Source organism: Saccoglossus kowalevskii, chromosome 15 (assembly GCF_978046115.1).
Source record: "Saccoglossus kowalevskii chromosome 15, keSacKowa6.1, whole genome shotgun sequence".
NCBI classification, from domain to species: Eukaryota; Metazoa; Hemichordata; class Enteropneusta; family Harrimaniidae; genus Saccoglossus; species Saccoglossus kowalevskii.
The window spans coordinates 5,688,800-5,713,904 of record NC_140655.1 but is presented as its reverse complement, the minus strand read 5'-3'; the positions used below and the strand labels follow the sequence as shown (position 1 = coordinate 5,713,904).

General features: G+C 37.9%; 1 protein-coding gene across 1 annotated transcript in view; it reads right to left on the bottom strand.

Annotated features, from left to right (window-relative positions):
- Window positions 1-23,824, bottom strand: part of LOC102806607 (uncharacterized) — a 28,772-nt gene extending 4,948 nt beyond the window's left edge. Inside the window, exons 1-6 of the mRNA XM_085490797.1 lie at window positions 23,594-23,824; window positions 19,934-20,032; window positions 17,533-17,631; window positions 15,406-15,504; window positions 12,313-12,411; window positions 7,310-7,408 (exon numbers count right to left, since the gene is read on the bottom strand). Coding sequence (XP_085346923.1) covers window positions 7,310-7,408; window positions 12,313-12,411; window positions 15,406-15,504; window positions 17,533-17,631; window positions 19,934-20,032; window positions 23,594-23,824 — 726 coding nt within the window. The remainder of the gene's footprint in view (window positions 1-7,309; window positions 7,409-12,312; window positions 12,412-15,405; window positions 15,505-17,532; window positions 17,632-19,933; window positions 20,033-23,593) is intronic.
- Between the last annotated feature and the right edge of the window lie 1,281 nt (window positions 23,825-25,105).

Here is a 25,105-nt window from a genome sequence, read left to right as displayed (position 1 = left end):
GAGGGACACTGAGGGAACGCTGACTAGGCATTCGGCTAGGCTGCTTAGGCTAAGCAACACGCTCGATAAGCCAAGCTTACCTCTGTGTCAAAACTCCATGTCGGCTGATCTACTCTGTGTATAGCGCCCTTTTCCAGCAAACTGCTACTTCCTGTCTAATTGCTACCGCCTTGCGGGAGTCCCCTGGCAGTGCTCAATAGGGGAGACACTGATGGTGGAGATGGAGATTTTAGCGGTATCCCGTAACAGAATGTCACCACCTGGAAAAGTCCAGGGATCGGTCATCCGCTGCCTCCAAACCGAACTACACCGGTGTAATCTGTGTACGACAGAGATGTGTGGCCATGGGTTCGGTAGTTGCGAGAGGTGTTTGCTCTCTTCTCTCATGAGGTGAGTTTCCCCAAGGTCTGCGGTAGTCACTAAGTTGTGACCTGGCCACTCGTCAAACACATGCCTGTCCCCCCGGTTGCAGAGGTAAGCATCAAACCACCTGAGGAGGATGAGAAGCCACCACCAGGACCTTCCCCCCTGGGGGTACGCCGCTACTCTTCCCCCCCCCCCCCGTGGAAGGGTATGAGCGCTTGCCTCCTGGCTAACTCTGGCTAGTGGACGATGCCCTAGGGCATTGTGTTTTCTGAGCTTGGGGTGCCCTCTGTTTACCCTTGGCAGGGCCAACTGGCTAGCGGATTCGATCTGAATTCTCTGGTTCATTGCACTCCGAAGCTTCGAGACTGCACCCGCCATTCCCCGGATAAAGAGGGTAGAAGATGTCCAGTCTGTGTTACTGGGGTGGGAACGTACCCCCTGACTCAGTTTGCCGGCGAAAACACACACGCCTAAGTCCGCGTCTCATTGCACAGTAGTTGCCCTGGCCAAGAGAGCCAGGTGATACTAGGGGATGTTGCACACAGATGTGCGGTGACCCACCAGTAAATGTGTCGCCTGGTCAAGGAGGCTGGTGCGTTCTGCCTCTGAAGTCTCAGAGTCCTGGGCGGGCACAATAATGCACTCAAGCAACTCTGCCCTCAGGGCGTGATGGGTCATCTCAGATTTAGCTGGCGAGGACGCCCATGGAACACGGTCGTCTCCCTTCTCTGGGGACGCCCATGGGTCAGTAAGAAGAGAGTCAAAACCCACAGCGGAGACCGGACACAAGGGTAAATTCATTACCGTTGTACCATTAACATGTGACAAACCCTGGCTGGCTGAAAGTAGGGGGGGTGCAACACGTGCCCTAACCCGAAAGCCCTGCCTCGAAATCAGAGGCTTGGCTGCCAGCATCCCTGTTGGCATTCAGCATCTGAGGCCCCAGTAGAGACCGGTGCGACTAGTCTGAGCCTCGGCCTCACCCAAATCAGCGGAAGAGTCACGGCTGGGAACAGACTGAGGGGCCACAGTGGAGAAAGCTCGCTCTGATCTACCCGGTCTTCCAGAGACGCAATTTGCCCTGAAAGTCCTTCAACAAAAGCCCTCATCTCAGAGGCAAACCTGGCGCCATGCGAGGAAGGATCCACAAAGGAACCCGCAATGAGCCCCATAGGAGGAAAGACTCCAGGGGCACAGCCTCGCTGTAGCCAGTAAAATCAGGTAAACCACCGCCTGAGAACACAGACTGCAAGATGCCCTCTGATCGGCGGGCCGAGACCGAAAAAATATTGGTACCTCCACCATCAGGCCTCCTACTCGACATCTCGGTACACGAAGTACCGGTAGCCGGGTGTGAGGACTTTCCACCCATGCCAAACACACAACTCACTTTAAACGATTTTTACTGGACCTTGCTGTGAAAATACGAGCAACGCGGTCAGTCTCAGCGATTTTGATGGCTCTGAAAAAAATATCTCAGGCTTCAGAACTCCAGTGAAAAACACACGCCTTCAAGGCAAAAACCCCAAACCCCGCACACAGCCACGGCAAAAGCATTTCGGATGCGGGTTCTATGCTGGTAAATTCTGAATATAACCACTGCACAGTCATCTCGAAAAACGAGGAAACAAAAAAGAGCAGCGAGCTTTGGTGCTGTCATTACATCTATCCATTTCTAGATACATAGATCAAGCATAAAATGAAGACGACATGCATGAAGCGAATTACAGTTGGAAAAGGTGACGCAACGAAATCAAAGAGTGATCAAGCTAAGACGCCGGGTTTTAATTTCTTTGTTGTGAAAAATGCTACACACAAAAGGGAAAACGACACAAGGGTAAAAATGACAAGGAAAACTACAATGTCGGATGCCGCGGCAACAACCTAAGTTAGAAACTTAGACAGGGAAAAGCAAGCGATCTAGTCAGAGCCGCTAAACTTCATCCCCGCTCGATGTGCCGCCATATAGGCTCGGTCACGTGGTTCGTGACGAAAGGGGAAATAGTCTTGGGGTCATGGGGCTTCCCATGACCTAGATTCTATCTCTCCGTCACCGGCAGACTCGCTGATTAATGCCTACAGTTCAAAATAGTCATTTTGACTGACCGGAGTCTATGGTGGGTAATTGAACTTAGTGAATTATCGTACCAGTCACGATTATTATGCAATAAAATACACTTTTTACATACATATTTGTAATAAATTTCGTAGACGCCTGGTAAAAACACCCTGGGCCTATACTGTTAAATGTCTAAAGACAGAGGGTGGGCTTATACTTGGGGAGGGGCTTATGCTCGGGGAAGTACGGTATCATGAACTTTGGCAAATATTTTTCTTCAATTCATCAGCCGCAAGAATCATTTATGAATGGTTCTCTTCCCAATATGAAGTCTCAAAACTAAACACCTTTTCACAAGAAATCTAGAATATGCATGCAAGTGAGTTGGTATAGCTCATGTATACACACTGATACACTATCGTATCGAGTATAAGCCCCTCCCCGAGTATAAGCCCACCCATCTGTTTTTGAACATTTAACGAGTTGAGGGCATCCCCGAGTATAGGCCCAGGGTGTTTTTACCGGGCGTCGACGACATTTATTAAAATATGCATGTAAAAAGTGTATTTCATTGCATAAAAATCATGATTGGTTCGGTACTTTGGTTCCAGCTTTTACGAGAAAACTCGCATTAATTGCAGAGTGCATGTCGGCGGCGAATGTACATAGTTCGCACGTTTTCTATTACGAGCAAACTATTCTTCGACACCGCCTTGTTGGCGGCCGTGGTTTAAGGTTTAAATACTTCCCTCACCCTCAGTTTACCTTTCGAAAATTGCTTTTAGGGAAAAAGGTCAGATCGCATTTTAACATCGCGGTAATACACTTCCGCATTGCGTTGATAAAAATACTTCGTCAATAATCGAAAACTTCGACTGTATGACAGAGCATTTTCATTGGTTAACGAAAGACGTGACCTGTTAGGTCAAAGGAAGTTGTTCAGGTCAAATTATGATGAAAACATGGCGGAAATAGCTTTGTATCGAGAGTTTGCATACGATCTTGCATTCGACCGTTTTCCCACAGACCCTACCCATTTTTCATGTATGTATGGGGGTCTAAAAACTAACTCTGCGACACGATTGTGCGACTCGCCAAATGTCGATTATTGCACTCTGCTAAGAGCATGACTGGTTGGTGGGTCGAACAGTGCGAATCCCAATGTTCACTGCCTGCCTTATAAAAAAATTAAGTTTTAAATGATAAAAATGGTACGGTGGAAAAAAGTGTGTAAACACTATGTACTGGCGACATGTCGCACTGTTCGATGATCGGCAAGCGCATAGGAAACAAATTGTAGGACTAAACAAATGACACATGGTTTACGGTGATTAGACACATCACACCGCTGGCTAGAAAAATTAAATAGTGTAACGTGCACATTTATTTTGACTGCCTATTTATGGTGTAACATTATCGCCATCTTCGAGTTGTAAGCTTTCGTCCTGATGACTATGCTCATTGGCATAGGCGGCAGCTTCAATGCGAGTGGAACGCAAAGTACTTTTCACGCGTTCTGCAATGAATGTTGTACGTTTGCTTTGACTTTGTTGAGTGCATCAAGGAAAAAAATTTGCATGCAGTGAAAAAAATCATTCACGATGTGCAACGTTTTGCCATGACAGCAGTTGTTTGCAATCATCTGCCTTCGTTTAGAGATCATGAACGGACTCCAAACTTGTGGTCTACGATCGATTAGCTGGTATTTTAACCACCATAAATGAAATACCGGTACTTTGTAACAGTTGTGAAAAGTAAACAAAAACGGCGTTGGTTTATAATATGAATGTAATTATTTTTGTATCATAATTTTCGAAGTCAGTATTACTGAAAATTATGGTATATTTTTTTAAATGAACGCCAAATTTCGGTGGTCCATATTGATCTTAATGTAGCATGAAGGGAAATTTTTTTTTTCTTGATTTTTCAATAATTGATAAAACGGTAACTTTGTACCTTGATTCATTATCCCAGCTTTTCAAAATTTCGGAAAGAGCAATGCTCAAACGCTAACACTACTACCGTTTCGTTAATATTTGCATAATCATGAATGTTTATAACATGTATATGTACCGTTAAAGTCCTAATATAAACTGCATACATAATAGTAACCGTACCCCCAATTCCGGCTTCAGGGTTGAAGAGTTCTTAACAAAACTTGAAAAGTACCTATTACTAACCGCACCCCCAATTCAACAAGACCGTGACTGACTTCATTGTTTCAACCAGCTGGTCCAAAACGGCATTGTTCCTAATCCTATTCATTTGTTTCGACAACGTGCCTAAAAATAGTCACACCTCTTTATTGTTCAGCGGTGATAGGATGTCAGACACGTAATGAAACTGCTTTTGTTCTGGCAGCAACCTCTGTCAATACTCTGAATACGTCTGTTTCGTAAGTTTTCGACAATGAGCTGTTATCACCGTAAAAGTGTTAAATTCTTCTTCAATGGTCAGTTTATCTTTCGAAAACAAATAATTTAAAAAAAAAATCATGCCATTTTCCCATAGAAATCAAAGCCAAGACATCGCACTACATTATCAGTAAATCTCTTTCGTGTTCACCATGAGGTCGCTGAACATTCATTAACATATTTAAATGTGTTATGTAATTTAGACACATGGGCACCATCCAGCATTTTGATTGGTTAATTAGCGACATGACCTATTCGGTCAATAAAATGTCATGTGTGCATTCAAAGACATGGCGGATATCTTATCGACCGTTTACATGTGACTGAAATCATTCGTTTACTGTTTTTCATAACAATTCAACGAATTTATTTTTCGTGCGTTATTGTAATCACTAATGAATAATCTTTGCCAATTTAAACACTTTGAAAACAAGTAAGTTATTCACTTGTGAACCACAGCATGGCCGGATTGCGCTACCGTTCCGTGATCATTTGCTACTAAGCAGTGCATTCGTGTTTGTTTTTACTTGAAACTTCTGTTAGAATACACTTTCGGTAACAAGAAAATTAAAAAAAAAATGCATATGACATTAAATATAGTGAGTATTTTTTTTATCATGTGTACAGTTTTTTTGATTGACTGTAATTTTTCAACATTTCGTAACGCCTATTTTAGAACCAAAATAAGGTCTCTCACTCTTCCCTGACGCCTATTCAAGAGATTGTACGGTGTATTGTTTGTTTTGTGCATGTGTTGTGGACAAAAAATGACCACGCCCATTTAGTGATTGCAATATGTACGTAATAGAAACCGCACCCCGAACTTGAGCTTTTGATCCCAATTTTTAAATTGATACATTGTAATATAAACCGCGATATATTAGGACTTTTAATGGTATACTACCGGTAATCGGTTGATGATTCTGATAGAAAGGGTGACAAGCTTTCTGTTGCAAACAATGCATATTTATCTAACGTCCATTGTCAGCATTATTATCAGTCAAGACTTCATCTGAGAAATAGTTTTCTAAGTCTATATTCTATTATAATAACACCATCTTACTAACACAATGACGATGAAAAAAAAAGAAAGCAAAGACGCCAATGACAGACGAGGCAAAGACAAATTTGCAACTCAGGGTCATATTTACTAATTTAGACTTGCCTGTTACAGGACTTTCGTGTTCACCCCTTGTTTGCGCAATTTATATTTATTTTTCAAGAATTTTTCATCGGAATCGCAACAGATTGCAAGCACGTCTAGGTCATATTATGACCAAACTCGCGAGTGGTTCAAAAGGGACGATTAGGCTGAAATATTCGTATCAACACGAAAAAGTTTTCAACTACTTAACCGATGACGTGATACGTGATACCGTTGCGGCAGGTGATCCGGCGAGAAAGTGAGTACAGGAAATCTGTTGCTCGTCGACATCGGCCAAATAAACAAAGACGTCATTTCCATTTAAGCAGAGAGCATGAACCCATCTAATTTTCCATTGACACTGCCGTTTTAGTTTTCTATCTTCAGCAGTAGTTTCAATTCATTCACACAGCTTTAAGTTTTTTCTCTCTTAATATTTTTAATGAAACGATATTGATTGCATAGAAACAGCTTGACCTGCTACACGCTTTATTTGGGAATTCAAAGAGATGAATATAGTCATAACAAATGATACTTGCTAATGAAAAAAAAGAACGTAACATCATGTGAAACGTACTTCGCGCTCTACTCGCTTTAAAGCTGCCGCCTATGCTAATGAGCATAGTTGCGGACGAAGCCTTACAACTTCAAGATGGCGTTAATATTACCAGCTCCCTGATGTTACACCGTAATAAGGCAGCCAACACCAACGTCCGGGGGATGTTATATATGTTAATAAACCAATGTTAAATACTTGCTGATTACCGAACTGTGCGGCATGTCGTCGGTAAATATTTGTTTACCGTAGTTCGCGTGCAGTTGGCGAAATAACCATTTAAAACTGAACATTTCTATAAGGCATGCTGTGTACATCGATCGACCATTGAGATTCGCGCTTTTTGACCAACCAACCAATGGGAATCGTGCTCTTCACAGAGTGGCACTGCGATCCTGTCGCAGAGTGCAATAATCGACATTCGGCGAGCCACACAATCGCGTTGCAGAGTTAGTTTTTAGACCCCTATACATACCTCCATTTTTGCACCGTAAATTCAGATGGTATGTGAACCGTATTGTAATAAAATTTTTGTTTTTTGTTCATATTTGAAATCAATGACGACTCGTTTCGCATCTTTGTTTTTTCTCAAAACGTAATATTTCTCCGAGGCTGGGAAGATGGTTACAGTTAAACGCACGAAAAAATTATTTTTTCTGAGGTGGTCCTCGAGTATAAGCCCACCTCTTATTTTTTCCGATTTCACATGTTCAGGCCCCTGGGCTTATACTCGGGAAAGTACGGTATACCTGCATCGATAACACACTCACTTCATTGACAGCATTCACATTAGCACCTGTATGTAGTAACTTCTCCACTATAGGTATGCATCCATTAAAGGCAGCGAGATGTAATGGAGTATTCTGGTCCTGGAAAAGAAATCAAATGAAAACATTATTTCATTAACTTAGTGATTTACATTGTAATCAGAGGCTTGCACAGGTAACTATTGGTAACATTGTCAAATACAGCGTTGTGACCAGGGTCACGTCCCAATCAGCTGACTTTCAGCCAATCATGGATAGTGTAACAATGCAATTGATGCACACCATCTATATTTTTTGTAATTGGAAAGAATGTTTATTGATGTATCCCCAGACATCAATAGAATTTTTATTATTACATGTGACATGAATCATTAAATCATAAAAAAAAGATGCTTGCCAGTCGACCATCTTTGATCCAATTGCGAAATAAATCATCATGGACATGTATCCTATGTCCAAAATACAACATTTTCAAAAAACAAGATGGCTGCCAGTCGGCCATTTTGAATCGAATCGCTAAACCACTGCATGTGCATATGTCCCACATAAAGTACTAGGCACATGCAAAAAATGAACGGAATCGGTCCAAGGGATTCTGAGATATGACTCCGGACAGATGCACGGACGGACGGAGACCGAATTATAAGTCCCGGTTTTCATCATACCAAATATGAATAAAATCAACCCCATGGTGGTGAAGATAGCAGCAAATAACTGCATTGATCTAATTTGCATATTTTTGAGAGGCCGTGGTCATTACTGCCAAAAGCACATCTACTCATTTTGAACAAGGTGTAATCATACCAAATATGAAGAAAATCAACACCATGGTGGTGGTAGAGATAGCAGCAAATAACTGCATTGATCAAATTTGCATATTTTGGGAGCGTGTGGTCATTACTGTCAGAAGCAAATCTACTTGTGTCAATTTGTAATCATGCCAAATATCGACACGGTGGTGGTAGATACATTTGTACCATAGTCTAGGCGATTGGTGCAAAATACAGCTTGAATTGCTCAGTAAATGATAAAAGCATGAAACTTGGCACAATTATACTTGAGCCTATACTGAATATTTTCAAAGGTGGAGCCCATAGATACACCATGTTTCTTAGCAACGGTTGCCAAGGAAACCGATTGATCCTAGCAACGAGCCGTTTAAGCATATCTAATCCATTCCAAAAGAATAATGTTATGTGTTTTTGCATCACAACAATCTAAATTCATGTTCTAAAGCCACTACAAGTATCAAAATTAAACAAAAACAGAATTTGGTTGTTGCTAGGCAGCGGATGATCCATGCCAACTGTCTATTTATATCTTAATTGTCTCTTTGTAAATCATGTTTCAACTTGTTACTGCCTATAACGTTACAGAAGAGACATTTTTTGATATATTATAATAATCTTTACAGATTCTCATTAATGTTAATTGACAGATAAAAACATATTTAGTTGCCAAGTAACCTGTTTACCATAGCAACACATAGAACAATCCATGGCCTATTTACCGGAATCAGAAAGCCATGGTCTTTTACTGCATGTACATCAAATTGAAACAATGTTGTTAGGCAATACATTCATGAAAGCAACCAACTAATTTTGGTCAGATGGATTGTTTCAAAAATATGTATTCTCACAATGAACATTCTCAAGTCATTAATCATAGTTTCAGGAATTGTCACAATCTCCTGTGCATGTACAATAAACGGTGCATTTTAAGTGCGCTCCTACACATTTGCAGTCTCTACATCTGCTCAGCAACTCTGGGCAGGATACTCTTGCTTCTGGTATGTTTGTCCAAAGGGGCCTCCACTGTTCTTGGCAAGTCCATCCCCACTCAGAAGGGGAAGGCAACTGGCGATATGGTATAGTAGTACGTCCCCAATAGTGCCCACCTTGCAATGCTTCCCTTCTGATATGTTGCTGTAAGGCCACCTTGGTAGGAGGAAGGGATGACATCTGAAGTCCTTTTCGTGTGAATAGAAGCTTTCAGACTACGTTGATGGAGATACTTGTTGCTGTCCTGTCATAGAGAAGAATGGTGAAGTACTCTAGTGAAGCCTCGGTCTCTTCAGATATTTGTTCTGGTGAACTGTGCAGTTCATAGAAGGCTCCAGTGAGTTCGTCATGCGGCTCCCACACTTTCCATGCAGTCTTCTTTCCAACTTGGGCAAATTGGGACACAGTTTCGCAGCCCGTGAAAGCATGGAACACCGGAAGTACCAAAGATTTGTGTGGGCCAAGGGAGGCATTTATCTCATGTGCTGGGATGTAGTGAAAGTTGTTGCCACTTCCAAATGCAATCCAGAGGTCTATCCTTCCTAGCTGCTGGACAGTCGCTACTGCTAAAACAACTACATCGGTGTCTACTGTCCGAACAAGGATCTTGTGAAAGCCCTGTCTGACAGCATCAGCAACATGTATCATGATTCTGAAATCTGCTTCTTCATGATTGCAGGGAGTAATGCTGGATGTGTCTTGTGCAGGTATACATTAGCATCAGTGACAACAAGAGGGTTCTCTGCTGATGCACTTGATATTAGTTCATTGTTAAGAAGTTTGAACAATTCTATCTTGTTGCTATTCACTCAGAGAAACTGCTGCCAGTTCTTCGGTATGGGGCTTGACACTTCAACACGCCTACGTTGACTAGAACCCATAGTACGCTTTTCCCTGGTCTGTGCTTTTAGACTGTTGTCAAAGTATTGATCCCACACAATATCTACTCGTTGAGCCTTGTTCTGTTCTCTTGTGATGTGTGGAACAAACACATTTGCAGCGTAGTCGCCAAATGTCTTGCATCCTCCAGGTCTAAGGATGTTCACGAGGACAGCACCATCCATGATGCTCACATCCGTATCTGGCCTTGAATTACATGGAGACTGGATATGTTGTTCAAGACAGCCAATGAGATCTGACTTTTTTTCCAAACGTAATTGTCCATATGAAGAAAGGGATGGTGGAAATTGATGATTTTCATGGCTGAAGAAATTGTCCAAATCACCATCTCTTGTCTGACATGCAACATACAGTCTTGCAAAAGGGATGATTCGCTTTTGAGAAGATTGACATGTGTCCCTGCTTTCTTTGACTTGTGTGCTTGCTCGTTGAACAGTACTACTTTGTTTCTGGTGATGGTTGCATGCTGTTATTGGTTTGATGTTAGCCCGGAGACGCTCGTCTACAAATGTTCCATACTGTTCTTGACCCTTTGGTTGTATTGTAGTGAGGCACTCGATTGACTGCTTGTCCATGATGACCTTTGAATGCAGTCTCAGAAGATCTTGGCTTTCTTCTTCAAACGGACTCCCCATACCCTCAATTATTCTGACCAGTGTATCGACCTGTGTAGCAAATTTCTTCTGGGTAGCATCAGTTTGCTCATGGTGGTTTCTCTGGCTGGGACTCTCTCGTTTCCCTACCATGGATGACTCCAATTCAGATATGACACGGGCAAGTTCTGGTCCTGCTACTGCCCATCGTAAAAGAGCATCGGCATCTTGTGTCAGTCCAATGACTCCCCCTTCACCCTTCATCACACCATTATTTTGCTCATGGCTATGATCAATTGCGATGAGGGAGAATTTTCTCAAGGACTTGGCCATGACGAACTTGCCATGCCAAAATTCTCGGGCAACATCAGGATGGATGTCATCCAGACTACACATATTTCTCACGTGAACTGACATCCAGCGGGCGTAATGGGTGTGGTTGAGACTGAAGAACCAAGATGTCAATTTAGTCAGTGTATCTTTGTACAAATCGAAGTCACCAGTACGCAATGAACGCACAAATGCCAAGGCAAGCAGTTCCAACTCAAGGTTTGTGTACCAGTACAGGAATTGTGGACTGTCAGTCTTCCGACGTGTGCACCACATGTTGAAACTCTCTGCAGGGCCTTCTATGTTGGTGGCATACATATCATATGCATGCAGGTATCTTCATGTCGGTTGCTATGGGGAATATGTTGCTTAGCAACCATTGCTATGTTATTTACAGTTTGCATTGGCTCCACCTCTCAAAATGTTTAGAATGATGTGACATACATGTGTGCTAAGTTTCATGCTTTTATCATCATCTGAGCAATTTTCGCACCCATCGCCTGGACTACCAGCAAATAACTGCATTGATCTAATTTGCATATTTTAGGAGGGTGTGGTCATTATTGTCAAAAGCACATCTACTCGTGTCAAGGTGTAATTCTACTAAGTATGAACAAAATTGGTCCAATGGTTCCTGGGATAAGAGCAAATAACTGCATTGATCTAATTTGCATATTTTTGGGAGGGCATGGCCATTACTGTCAGAAGCACATCTACTCGTGTCAAGGTGTAATCCTACAAAATATGAATGAAATCAGCTCAATGGTTGCTGAGATCAAAGGAAATAACTGGATTTAGCTAATTTACAAATGTTTTGGTTAGGGTGTGGTCATATTAATAATAACCAAAAGGATGACTTCCGATGATAAGGAAGCTATTTTGAAATTGAGTTCTGAGGTTCTGCAAAGTTGGTTCTGAGTTCTGAAAAGTATACACTACCGATCGAATACACTACCGATCGATGAAAATCTTGAAAAAGACCCACTTAGGATTTTCAGATCTGGAAAAAAAATGACATGCATATGTAACACAGACTTGTTCATCAAGTTTCATTGACATCTAGCTGCTGCAGAGTCTCTGAGAAAATGTGAGAGATAACTTGAAAATTAGAAAGAAAGTAAAACTAGTACTCCCCTTTCAGGCTTCGCCTAAACGAGGACTAATAATCAGTCAAAGCATGACAGAGATATTGCTCTAGAAGCGCATTCATTCAAACAAAATGGCCACCAGTCAGCCGTTAGAATAAAATCCATCGATAAGCGCCAAGATCAGGTTATATGAAAATATGAAGTCTCAAAAATAAACACCTTTTCACAAAAAATCTAGAATATGAATGCGAGTGAGTTGGTATAGCTCATGTATACACACTGATATACTACACTTGTATTGATAACACACTCACTTTATTGACAGCATTCACATTAGCACCTGTATGTAGTAACTTCTCCACTATAGGTGTGTATCCATAATAGGCAGCGAGATGTAATGGGGTGTAATGGTCCTGGAAATGAAATGAAATGAAAACATTATTTCATTATCTTAGTGATTTACATTGTAATCAGAGGCTTGCACAAGCAACTATTGGTAACATTGCCAAATACAGTGTTGTGACCTAGGTCATGGCCCAATCAGCTGACTTTCAGCCAATCATGGATACCGTAACAAAGCATTCCATTCTGTCTTGTTGTCCCAAACATATTTAGCTGGTACAGTTTGAGTTTTTTAATTTGCTTATTCCATTTTGGATAGTCATAACACTCACATTCAGTAATAATGAGACTTTATTGAAATACAGGTACATTATGTAAGAACTTGAAAGGATATTGCACACTGTCATTCATTTCTTTAGAGATAATTCCAAAATTAACTATACTACAGTCTTTATAACATAAGAATTTCCCTGACTGAGTTTCCAATAGTGTGCAGATTTGTGTAGCCATTCGAGATGCACAGATGGTACACGTCCTGGGTTCGTATAATGCACATGCTGCATAGTAGATGTTGTGTGTCTCCTGTTTATGTGCAGCAAAAAAAGCTACTTCAATTACAAGATTGTGCCTGATTGGTCAATTGGTTCATTGAAATGTGACGATTAGTACTCTTGACATCAGTGGAAAAGCTGAAAATTAATTAATTATGCAAATTAGGTAATTAATACGCACAAATATTAAGTAACTATGTACCAAGTTACATTGAAATGAGACATCAGTAGAAAAGCCAAAAATTGTATACTCATTATGCAATAATGTAATTAATATGCATGGATTTTTACACAATCAAAAAATCAAATCAAATCTGCACATTAGTTCAGAGTATCTATCAAAATCCAATGAGTGGAACAGTCATAGAACAGATAAAAATTAGCTAATTATCATGCAAATTAGATGATTAATAAGCATGGGTTTTTACCAAAACCTAATCAAATCTGCGCATTAGCCCAGAACATCTGTGCACCAAGTTTCATAAAAAACTGATGTACTGTGTGGTTCTTGATGTATGGTTCACACACACACACATACAAGTCTTACCGTAGTTCTAACGACACACATCGGATTAACTTTTAATATAGTTGAATTAACTATTAAAACGTGTTCCTACTTAGGGTTGCGTTTTAATTGGAGTTTAATTAAATAAAAGTTGAATATCCTGTGACTGAACATAGAAATGTTTGCGAAGCTTAGGTTTAGTAACGGGGGAAGGTATGGTATATTAATATAAATTGAACCATATACCTTCCCCCTTTACTAAACCTAAGGCCAGACTTTTATTATCCCCGTTAAGTTCTCTTTGTGCTCGTCATATTAAAGCGGAGGGGTTGTCGCGAGTGTGTCCTTGAAACTTGAGTTCCAAGTGGCGTATACAACAGATTGTTTATTTACATCAAAACACGTGTTTCGTGTCATAGTAATATGGCCAAAATAAAAACAGTCGTTATTCGGCCATCTTTGATCTGATTATGAAACACACTGATATGTATGATGTGCCAAATACGAATGAAAATGGTACATAAATTGTGGAAATATAGTAGTAAGGCCAAAAAGTCAGATGGCTGTCAATCGGCTATCCTTGACCAGATTTTGAAACAAATTGTCATGGACATGCATCCTAACATGTATAAAGTACATGTATGTGCCAAATTTGAATGAAAACTGACAGAGCACGTCCAAGATACCGCATAAAAAAACAAAAACAAGATGCCTGCCAGTCGACCATCTTTGATCCAATTGTGAAATAAATCGTCATGGACATGTATCCTAACATGTATAATCTATGTACCAAGTTTGAATGACAACTGACAAAGCATGTCCAAAATACAACATTTTCAAAAAACAAGATGGCTGCCAGTCGGCCATTTTGAATCGAATCGCTAAACTACTGCATGTGCATATGTCCCACATAAGGTACTAGGCACATACAAAGAATGAACGGAATCGGTCCACAGGATTCTAAAATATGACGGACAGACTGACGCACGGACACACGGACGGTCGGACGGACAGACAGACTCAGGAACTCACGGACGGTCGGGGACATGTATCCTAACATGTATGATCTATGTACTAAATTTGAATGAAAACTGACAAAGCATGTCCAAAATATTACATTTTCAAAAAACAAGATGGCTGCCAGTCGGCCATCTTTGATCCAATTGTGAAATAAATCATCATGGACATGTATCCTAACATGTATAATCTATGTACCAAGTTTGAATGAAAACTGACAAAGCATGTCCAAAATACAGCATTTTCAAAAAACAAGATGGCTGCCAGTCGGCCATTTTGAATCAAATCGCTAAACCACTGCATGTGCATATGTCCCACATAAAGTACTAGTACTAGTACTAGTACTAGAATGAACGGAATCGGTCCAAGGGATTCTGAGATATAACTGCGGACGGACGCACGGACGCACAGACGCACGGACGCACGGACACACGGACGGACGGAGACCGAATTATAAGTCCCCGTTTTCGGACTTCGTCCGAACGGGGACTAATAAAATTTTATTTCAGCATAATTTCTTGCGCCCGCCGACTTTTAAGTACAAAAAATTGCTAAAAAAACTTATTTTTATTTTAATTTTTTTTTAAGCCCGCCGCATAACAAACCCAAGTTGCATTTTCAGGGGAATATTATGATCGAAGTACCGGAGTCTTGCGCAGATGAGAAACAAGGTTATACATGGAATAAATTGTATTTCATTTCTTCTCTCTGATCAATGATCTCACTTACAATTCTTTGAGAATCACACAAATCTAATGGAAAAAAGAATTAATTTTATTTTTTTTCTGCCCTCCTCAAAAAAATTGCCTCATAAAGACTCGAGAAACAAGGAATAAAAAAAGTCTGGCTTAAGCTTCGCAAATTTGACTTAAATTCAGAACACGCGCACCCGCACCCACACACACACACACACACACACACACACACACACACACACACATACACATTATTCATATCCATACATGTACCTACAACACCATCAGTATACTTACATAGTCAACAGCATTGACAATAGCGCTACTTTTCAATAATAGATCTACTGTAGCTGTTTGGCCAATCATTGCAGCATAATGTAGTGGAGTCAATTGTCCCTGCAAAACAAATACAATGAAAGAATTATTATAATAATTAACTGTCATAAGTCCAAAAACCAAATATCACAATAACATAGAGAAAATGCAGCTTTCCAAGGGTGGACACTGAAGATGCTACATGTTGCAATGAGGATACTGAATTCATTGACATTGACTCAGGACAGAGACAGTAAATGTTCTGTCATTTTGTATCGTCAAAATTAACAGTCAAGAATAAATGCAGGATGACAACACATACAGAAAGTTAAAATATGACTGTTCATATGAGGAGTATATCTTTCAGCAATAAGATCAGCACTAACAAAACTAAGAATTAGTGCCCATGTTCTACAAATAGGGTCGCTACAATAAAACAGATACATGCAAAAGAAAATGCCCTGTGTTTGACCTAGACGAAATTGATGAAAAGATGAAAAGCTTTTTCTGCTAAACTGCAAATTGTATTAAAATGTTATAAACCAGCTAAAACACTGACTCAAAACAAGCAGCCTGTCGACTGAGATACATGTAGCTCGGCTGTTAGCATTGCACATTGCAATTAAAGAACTGAAGATATCATTTCAAAATGAACAATATGTATAGTATCAAAGCTACAGGACTTGCTGTTTTCAACAAGAATTCAAAAATATCACTTTTCACCGAAAATAATCATCAAAATTAGATAAGTGAAGATATCCATTTATTAAATATGCACTTAAAAAGTGTATTTCATTGCACAAAAATCATGGTTAGTACGGTAGTTTGGTTCCAGCTTTACGAGAAAACTAGCATTAATTTCAGAGTGCACGGCGGGCGAACATACATAGTTCGCACGTTTTCTATTCTGTTATTTACTCAGGATCAACCCCAATGTTGCAATACTGAAATAATCCATATTTCTTTTGAGTAGTAGTTTTCCAAACGGCAAAAATGTGATCGTCAAGTCGTGAAACCTGGTTACTATCATCGTTTTACTTTTCCGAATAATCTTGTCCATTGAGACTATCGTGAATGGGGTGTGAACGAGCAAACTATTCTTCGACATGACTTGTTGGCGGCCATGAAGGGTTTAAATACTTCCCTCACCCTCAGTTTACCTTTCGAAAATTGCGAATCAACAGCTTTTAGGGAAAAAAGTCACCGTTTTTTGTCGAAATCAGTGTTAACAGATAGCATTTTAACATTGCGGTAATACACTTCCGCATTGCGTTGATAAAAATACTTCGTCAATACATGTAATCAGAAAACTTCGACTGTAATAATATTAATAACTTTATTGCATCCTTAGAAGTACAAATGTTCTATTGGTTTACAGCAATAAATATATGACAGAGCATTTTCATGTGACCTGTTAAGTTTTCAAGAAGAAGTCGAAAAAGTAAAACATTGACACGGACAACGGACAATCACTCATATGTTAAGCTCCGCTCGACAAAGTCGACAGCGGAGCTAAAAATGGTAACATGAAATTATTAATAACAAGGCATATCTGCAAGATTTTCCTGTTATCATCAAAAACTATATTTAGTGTATTATATATTGATCTTCAGTACTGTTTTTTTTTTTATTAAAATAAAAATAAAATAAAAACAGTTGTATTTTTTATTTATTTAATATATATTTTTTTTCTTATTTCATCCCCACTTTATTGCAATTTAACCCAAGATCTTATAAAAGATACAATATGAATAAAGTTTATTATTATTATAAACGTGCTTGTCCACAGGGTCGGTGAAATCATGGGATATTAAAATAACACATAAAACCAAGTTTTAAATCCATGGAGAGTGGAGATTTTATTGGGTGGGTTGGGTTGAATGGTGGAGGGGACAGGCTGTCTGGGTTACATTCAAATTCCTGGATTTGGGTGATAGAGGGGGGCATATACCTGCCTTGTGGATTATAGAATGTATTTGTTATCTATATCACAAAATCATACGTAAGAGCACTATTTTTTATGTGCAACTAAGTGGTGACCTTTGACATTGCATTCACAACACACACACACATCCATACATGTACCAACAACACCATCAGTATACTTACATAGTCAACAGCATTGACATTGGCACTACTTTTCAATAATAGATCTACTGTAGCTGTTTGGCCATTTTGTGCAGCTAGATGTAGTGGAGTATGTTGTGACTGGAAAACAAATACAATGAATGTCATTTTGTATTGCCCCATCAAATATTACATCATTTTGAATTTAGCAGCTATAAAAGAAAATGCACTACAGGTTTTCAGGCGTTATTATTATTTATATGCATAGAAGTAAGAATCAAAGAAAGCTTAGAAAGAACTCCTGTGTGGTGAGAGTATTGGAGACACATTAAAAATTAATTAAAAATTACTTGTACTTGAGATATTGATGGAATAGCTTAAAATGTAAATAAGGTAACTGATATGAACAGATTTGTGTGTAAAACTAATAAGGCCTGCGTAATGTCATATCTATGTCCCAAGTTTCATTGAAATGTGATTAGAACAAAAAAACTATGAATTATTATTAGAGAATTAATATGAACAAATTTCAACCCAAAATTAATCAGGCCTGTCTATTGTTCTAGAGCATTTATGTACCAAATTTTATTCAAATGTGATGATCAGTAATTGAGATATCAGTGTTAATTAATTATTTTAATTAGGTGATTAATAAGCATAAATATTTACCAAAAACTAATTGGGTCTCTGCATAGTCCTAGGTTCATTGAAATGTGATGATGAATACTCTATAAAAGTTTCATTAAAATCCAATTAGTGGTTCTTTATATATCAGTGGAACATTCATAGAAAAAAATAACTAATTATGCGAATTAGGTAATTAATATCCACAATTATTTACCCTAAAACTAATCAGGTCTCTGCATAGTCCTAGAGGATCTATGTAGCAAGTCTCATTGAAATATGATGATCAGTACTTGAGTTATCAGACGAAAAGCTGAAAAATAACTAATTATGCTAATAAGGTGATTAATATGCACAAATATTTACCCCAAAACTAATCAGGTCTCTGCACAGTCCTTAAGTAACTATGTACCAAGTTTCATTGATATGTGATGAGTACTACTTGAAATATCGAAAGCTGAAAATTAATTAATTATGCAAATTAGGTAATTAATATGTACTGATATTACCCTAAAAACTAACAGGTCTGTGCAGTGTCATATGACATCTATGTACCAAGTTTCATTGAAATGTGATGATTACAACTTGAAATATCAAAAGCTGAAAATTAATTAATTATGCAAATTAGGTAATTAATATGTACTGATATTACACTAAAAACTATCAGGTCTGTGCAGTGTCCTATGATATTTATGTACCAAGTTTTATTGAAATGTGATGATTAGTACTTGAGATATCAGTGGAAAAGCCAAAAATTGATTAATCATAATGCAAATAAGGTAATTAATATTGCACAGATTTTTACCCCAAACTAATCAAATCTGCGTATTAGTTCAGAACATCTATGTGCCAAGTTTCATCAAAATCCAATGAGTGGTTGTTTAGATATCAGTGGCACAATCATGGAACAGCTAAAAATCAGCTAATTATCATGCAAATTAGGTAATTAATATGCATTGATTTTTACCAAAACCTAATCAAATCTGCGCATTGACCCAGAGCATCTATGCACCAAGTTTCATCAAAAATCAATGTATGGTTCTTGAGATATCAGTGGAACAGACACACACACACACACACACAGACACACAGACAGACACACTAACTGCAAAGACTCCCTTTTTGTGCTTCGCACACAGAAGTAAAAAATCACTAGTATGAAGAATAAAAAAAAGATGTTTCGGGTTCAACCCTTTCTCAGCAAGTGGACACAGGACAGAAAAACACCTCACTATAAAGCATGAAAACACAATAAAGAGCAAATCAAGGCAAAGGAAATGAGGTGAATTGACAATTAATGTTAGCTGGACTGAGTATACCAATTTTGAATATTAATGATTGCTTACACCTGAGCCGAGAGGAATCCCTGTCATTTATATGTTAAATACCATTAACAATCATATCAGAGACACCATCATGGGGCTGTGTACAAAAATGCTTAGCCACTGCATATGCGATCTTGTTGTTTTTAACAGTACGCAAATGTTCAACAAAACAATCACCCAATCGTCTTTTAGTCTCACCAAAGTACAGCATATTACATCTTTTACACCTAATACAGTAAATTATGTTGGATGAAGTAAACGTAAACGAATCTTTAATGTGTATAGTTTTTAAAGGGCATTTTATGGTGGGACAACACACAACAAATGGGCATGTATAACATTTACCTCAACTACATACCAGGCTGCTGATTCGAGTCCGCCAATGCTGTACGAATCAATTTATTTTTAATATTGGTACCAGGCCTGTAAGCCATAATAGGGGGTGAGAGATGATTTGACAATTAAAGCTATGACAATATAAAAATTATACTCACATCATCGGTAGCATTCACATTCGCGTCTGCCAAAATCAACACTTCTGGTATATCTGTATAACCATAACGTGCAACATAATGTAATGCAGTCCAGTTAAACTGTAATATGAGCATGTTATGTATACATTATATAACCATGTATAGGAATAATATTACAAACAAAGTTTAGCAGACCTAACATATTAGTTCATACTTGTAATTTAACTGTATTTGATCACCACCAATAACACAGTAAATGAAAGTTATCCATTATTTCAATGTACAATCATAATTCATTGCAACAGTAGTAAGGCAGGTGTCTTTCAGGATTTTATTTGTTTGGTAATTACATTTTTGAGTAAAATAAATAAAATAGATTTCTTCTCGGTCACATTAGTTTTCGCGATCACGCTAAATGGACTTAAAACAATTAATTATTTCTTTTTGTAAAACATAAAATAAGTCCCGACTTTGCCAGTCTAGTACATCAGGTCAATGTAAAAACTGGCTGTCAAATATTTTTAAGTTTTCATCTGCTATTGAATATCTAAAAAAAGAACTAAACACTTCAATTGAGGTTATTAGAAAGGACGTAAATGTATATGGTTTCAAATACACTTGGATGTCATAAAGTTTTGAATTCTGAAATCTAGACTCTGAAACACTATTTCCTGCATTTTGATGAGCAAATTTTGCTGACACAAACACCAACACTAATAAATACAACTTAGATTAAAATTAGTCCAAAATTCGGATAAGAAAAGACTGAAGTTATATAATTCCTTGCGCTGAAGAGATTCAAAGTTCAAAATATTTCTATTCACATTATTACCACTGGCGATGCTAACCGTTTAGGGCTAAAGATCTTAAAGCGTTATTATAAGCCACTCGCACTGTATTCACAATTTGTGTATGATAATGACACCAAACATTCAAACAATATATACTGTATAAATACGTTCTAAATAACATACACTTAACGTAATCTGAACTTCTTATAAATTTTCGTAAAATCAAATTTGCCCTGGCATAAATACACCGCAATTGTCGCAAATCTCAACAAGCTTTTTCAATGATTTGAAAGAAGGTGAAACTAACAGCATAAATCAAAGAAAGCTTAGAAAGAACTCCCATGTGCTGAGAGTATTGGAGACACATTAAATATAATTCGAAATTACTTAGCTGAAAACTAATTATGCAAATCAGAAAATTAATATGACCAGATTTGAGTGTAAAACTAATGAGGTCTGCGCAATGTAACAGAAAATCTATGTCTCCAAGTTTAATTGAAATGTGATTAGAACCAAAAAATTATGAATTATTATGCTTATTAGGGAATTAATATGAACAGATTTTTACCCCAAACTAATTAGGTTTGTACATTGTCCTAGAGCATCTTTGTACGAAGTTTCATTGAAATGGAATAATTAGTACTTTAGATATCAGTGTGAAAGCTTAAAATTGGTTAATTATGCAAATTAGATAATTAATATGTACAGATTTTAACCCACAATTATTCAGGTCTGTCTATTGTCCTACAGCATCCATGTACATTCATTGATATTTGATGTATAGTACCTGAGATATCAGTGTGAAAGTTGGTTAATTATGCAAATTAGGTGATTAATATGCACAAATATTTACCGGAAACTAATTGGGTCTGCATTATTCTAGATTCATTGAAATGTGATGATTAGTACTTTAGATATCAGTAGAAAAGCTGAATATTAATTATGCAAATTAGGTAATTAATATGAACAATTATTTACCCTAAAACTAATCAGGTCTCTGCATAGTCCTAAAGGATCTATGTACCAAGTTTCATTGAAATGCGATGATTAGTACTTGAGATACCCGTGGAAAAGCTGAAAATTAACTAATTATGCAAATTAGGTGATTAATATGCACAAATATTTATCAAAAACAATCAATCTCTGCATAGTCATTGAGTATGTAAGTACCAAGTTTCATTGAAATGTAATGCTCACTACTTATATCAAATGCTGAAAATTAATTAATTATGCAAATTAGGTAATTAATATGTACTGATATTACCATAAAAACTATCAGGTATGTGCAGTGTCATATGACATCTATGTACCAAGTTTCATTGAAATGTCATGATCAGTACTTATATCAAATGCTGAAAATTAATTAATTATGCAAATTAGGTAATTAGTATGTACTGATATTACCATAAAAACTATCAGGTCTGTGCAGTGTCATATGACATCTATGTACCAAGTTTCATTGAAATGTGATGATTAGTACTTATATCAAATGCTGAAAATTAATTAATTATGCAAATTAGGTAATTAATATGAACTGATATTACCATAAAAACTATCAGGTCTGTGCAGTGTCATATGACATCTATGTACCAAGTTTCATTGAAATGTGATAATTGGTACTTGAGATATCAGTGGAAAGAACGAAAATTGACTAATCATTATGCAAATTAGGTAATTAGTATCCACGGATTATTACCAAAAACTAATCAAATCTGCGCATATGTTCAGAGCATCTATGTACCAAGTTTCATCAAAATCCAATGAGTGGTTGTTTAGATATCAGTGGAACAATCATGGAACAGCTAAAAATCAGCTAATTAACATGCAAATTAGGTAATTAATATGCACGGATTTTTACCAAAAACTAATCAAATCTGCGCATATGTTCAGAGCATCTATGTACCAAGTTTCATCATAATCCAATGAGTGGTTCTTTAGATATCAGTGGAACAGTCATAGAACAGCTAAAAATTAGCTAATTATCATGCAAATTAGGTAATTAACGAGCATGGATTTTTACCAAAACCTAATCAAATATGCGCATTGGCCCAGAGCATCTATGCACCAAGTTTCATCAAAAACCGATGTATGGTTCTTGAGATAGCAGTGGAACAGTCGGACACACATACACACATACACAGACACATATACTAGTAGTTGCGATATGAACTCGATTAAAACGCGTTCCTATATAGGGTTGCGTTTTAATTGGAGTTTAATTAAACTCAATTACAATGCAATACAATGGAGAATTGCATTTTAATTAAGTTTAATTAAACAAGAGTTGAATATCCCGTGACTGAACATAGAAATGTTTGCGAAGCTTAGGTTTAGTATCGAGGTAAGGTATGGTACAATTATATTAATATTAATATAACGTGAACCATACCTTCCCCCGATACTAAACCTAAGCTACGCAAAACGTATTAATAATCGAATTAACTATTAATATAAATTATGTTTTCCGAGGACTATGAAAAAGGTCCTCGGAAGGTGTGTATGTCCTCGGAAGTTGCTATATATATCTGTATTTTTGTCCTCGTAACATATAACAATCCAAGTACACACACATACACACACACAGACACACTAACTGCAAAGACTCTCATTATGTGCTTCGCACATGGGAGTCAAAAAGATGATTTATTATTTTACCAGCTAAATGACACTCAACACCTGCTTGTTGTACGTACGTATGGATGGACGGACAAACCCAAATTAATATTCCCAGTTTTCATTAACGATGTCAGCTGGCCTGGCTGTTTGACATCTTGTTGCGGGGATGTGTTACTTTTCTTAAAAATGGATCCCAGTGAAAAGTTCACTCATCTGAAGGCAACCTTCTCGCAAAGTTTTTTCTTCTCGCGTGTTCTGTTAAAGCCACTCTTACCCGAGAACCGTAGTTGATCAAATCGTTACAATAGAGACACTGCGCCTTTCCGAAAACCTCGCACTTGCCGATGAAGTCACTCAATTTTTCAGTTACCACTTCATCTTCCTTCCTGCTTCGCACAGTCAAAGTCACTTCCTTGTCAAGCCATGCCCAACAAAATTTGTTCCTAATGTCTTTATTGATCTCTTGCACGGCTGACGCATTGTTTTTTGTAACCAATTTCACCATTATTGCAACATGAAACTTGTAAACAACGATCCAGCGCAGCTAACAATTGAAACAATAAAATGGCGCCATTGGTGACAAGAAAAACGAAAGCTCTCCACTGATTGGCCCATCAGAACAAACCCAGCCAATCATGTTAATCGTTACATATTACTTCGAACACTTCAAATTTTACGATTGCACTGAAAAAAGTCGCAAACATTCCGTATTGGAGACACTGCAAGTTGTCTCCCTTCGACCATACGCTGATACAGGCCTCTTGCAGCCGACAACAATGACACGACAGCGTGTTAACTTCCGGTGAATAAACAAGATTTGTATTCTTACCACCCACCCACCCTAAAATTTTCTGAGCTTTCATCACCTGAACTGAAGATTTTAGCAAGTATTCTTACCAACCAATATCAAGAACTGGAAAACAAATTTCTGATGTGAAAGCAGAATTAACAAATGACATATCTTCGATAACTATGAAACTAAATTTGAACATTGACGAAGTTAATGAGTTGAAGAGTAAAATTGATGTCATGCACACAAAAAGAAAATTTATGGAATTGAGATTTAAGCACTACGTGGCATGCTGGACAAAGAACATTGCAATAGAATATCAGGGCAAGTCGAATTGGATAGATATAGTCAGGAAAAATGATGTTATCATTCGCGGTTATCAATTTATTGAAAGACACAAAGTTAATTGTACACGAACACTTGTCGATAATGCTGCAGCAAGCACGCACCCAATAAATTTTTGCCGGCATACTACACTGCTAAAAAAGACGGTGCACGTGTTCAAATTCAAGTTCCAGCAAAAGATAATGGCCTTGTTTATTGATGATGGAAAAATTTAATAGTAAACGTATTGAAGCTTGTTATTTAAGACATTTTATGGTAATACCATTTTGGATTTAATATTGTTTTCACAGCTTCTATAGAAGTGAGACCTGGAGTATTGACGGGGTTGGAATAACACATGCTTGTACTTATTAGGCACGTAATGTTAGTAAAAAGGTTGGGTACGCCATTGATTTTTTTCCTTTTGTTGGTGACTGTCAGGTGCAGTCAAGTTGGTATAATCTGTTTAAACTTTGTTTGTTTTTTGTTTTGTGTTATAATTTCCTTATTGTCCATTACAGGTATGTAATTTATACACGTTTTTGTTTTCTGCAGGTCTATTTCATTATTAGCAGTGGGTACATATTTGATCATTTTATTGTTGCAACAAGCTTTACAAAACCTCATGTCAGGATAATATAGGTACATTTAATATTTGCATTATGTTTTCAT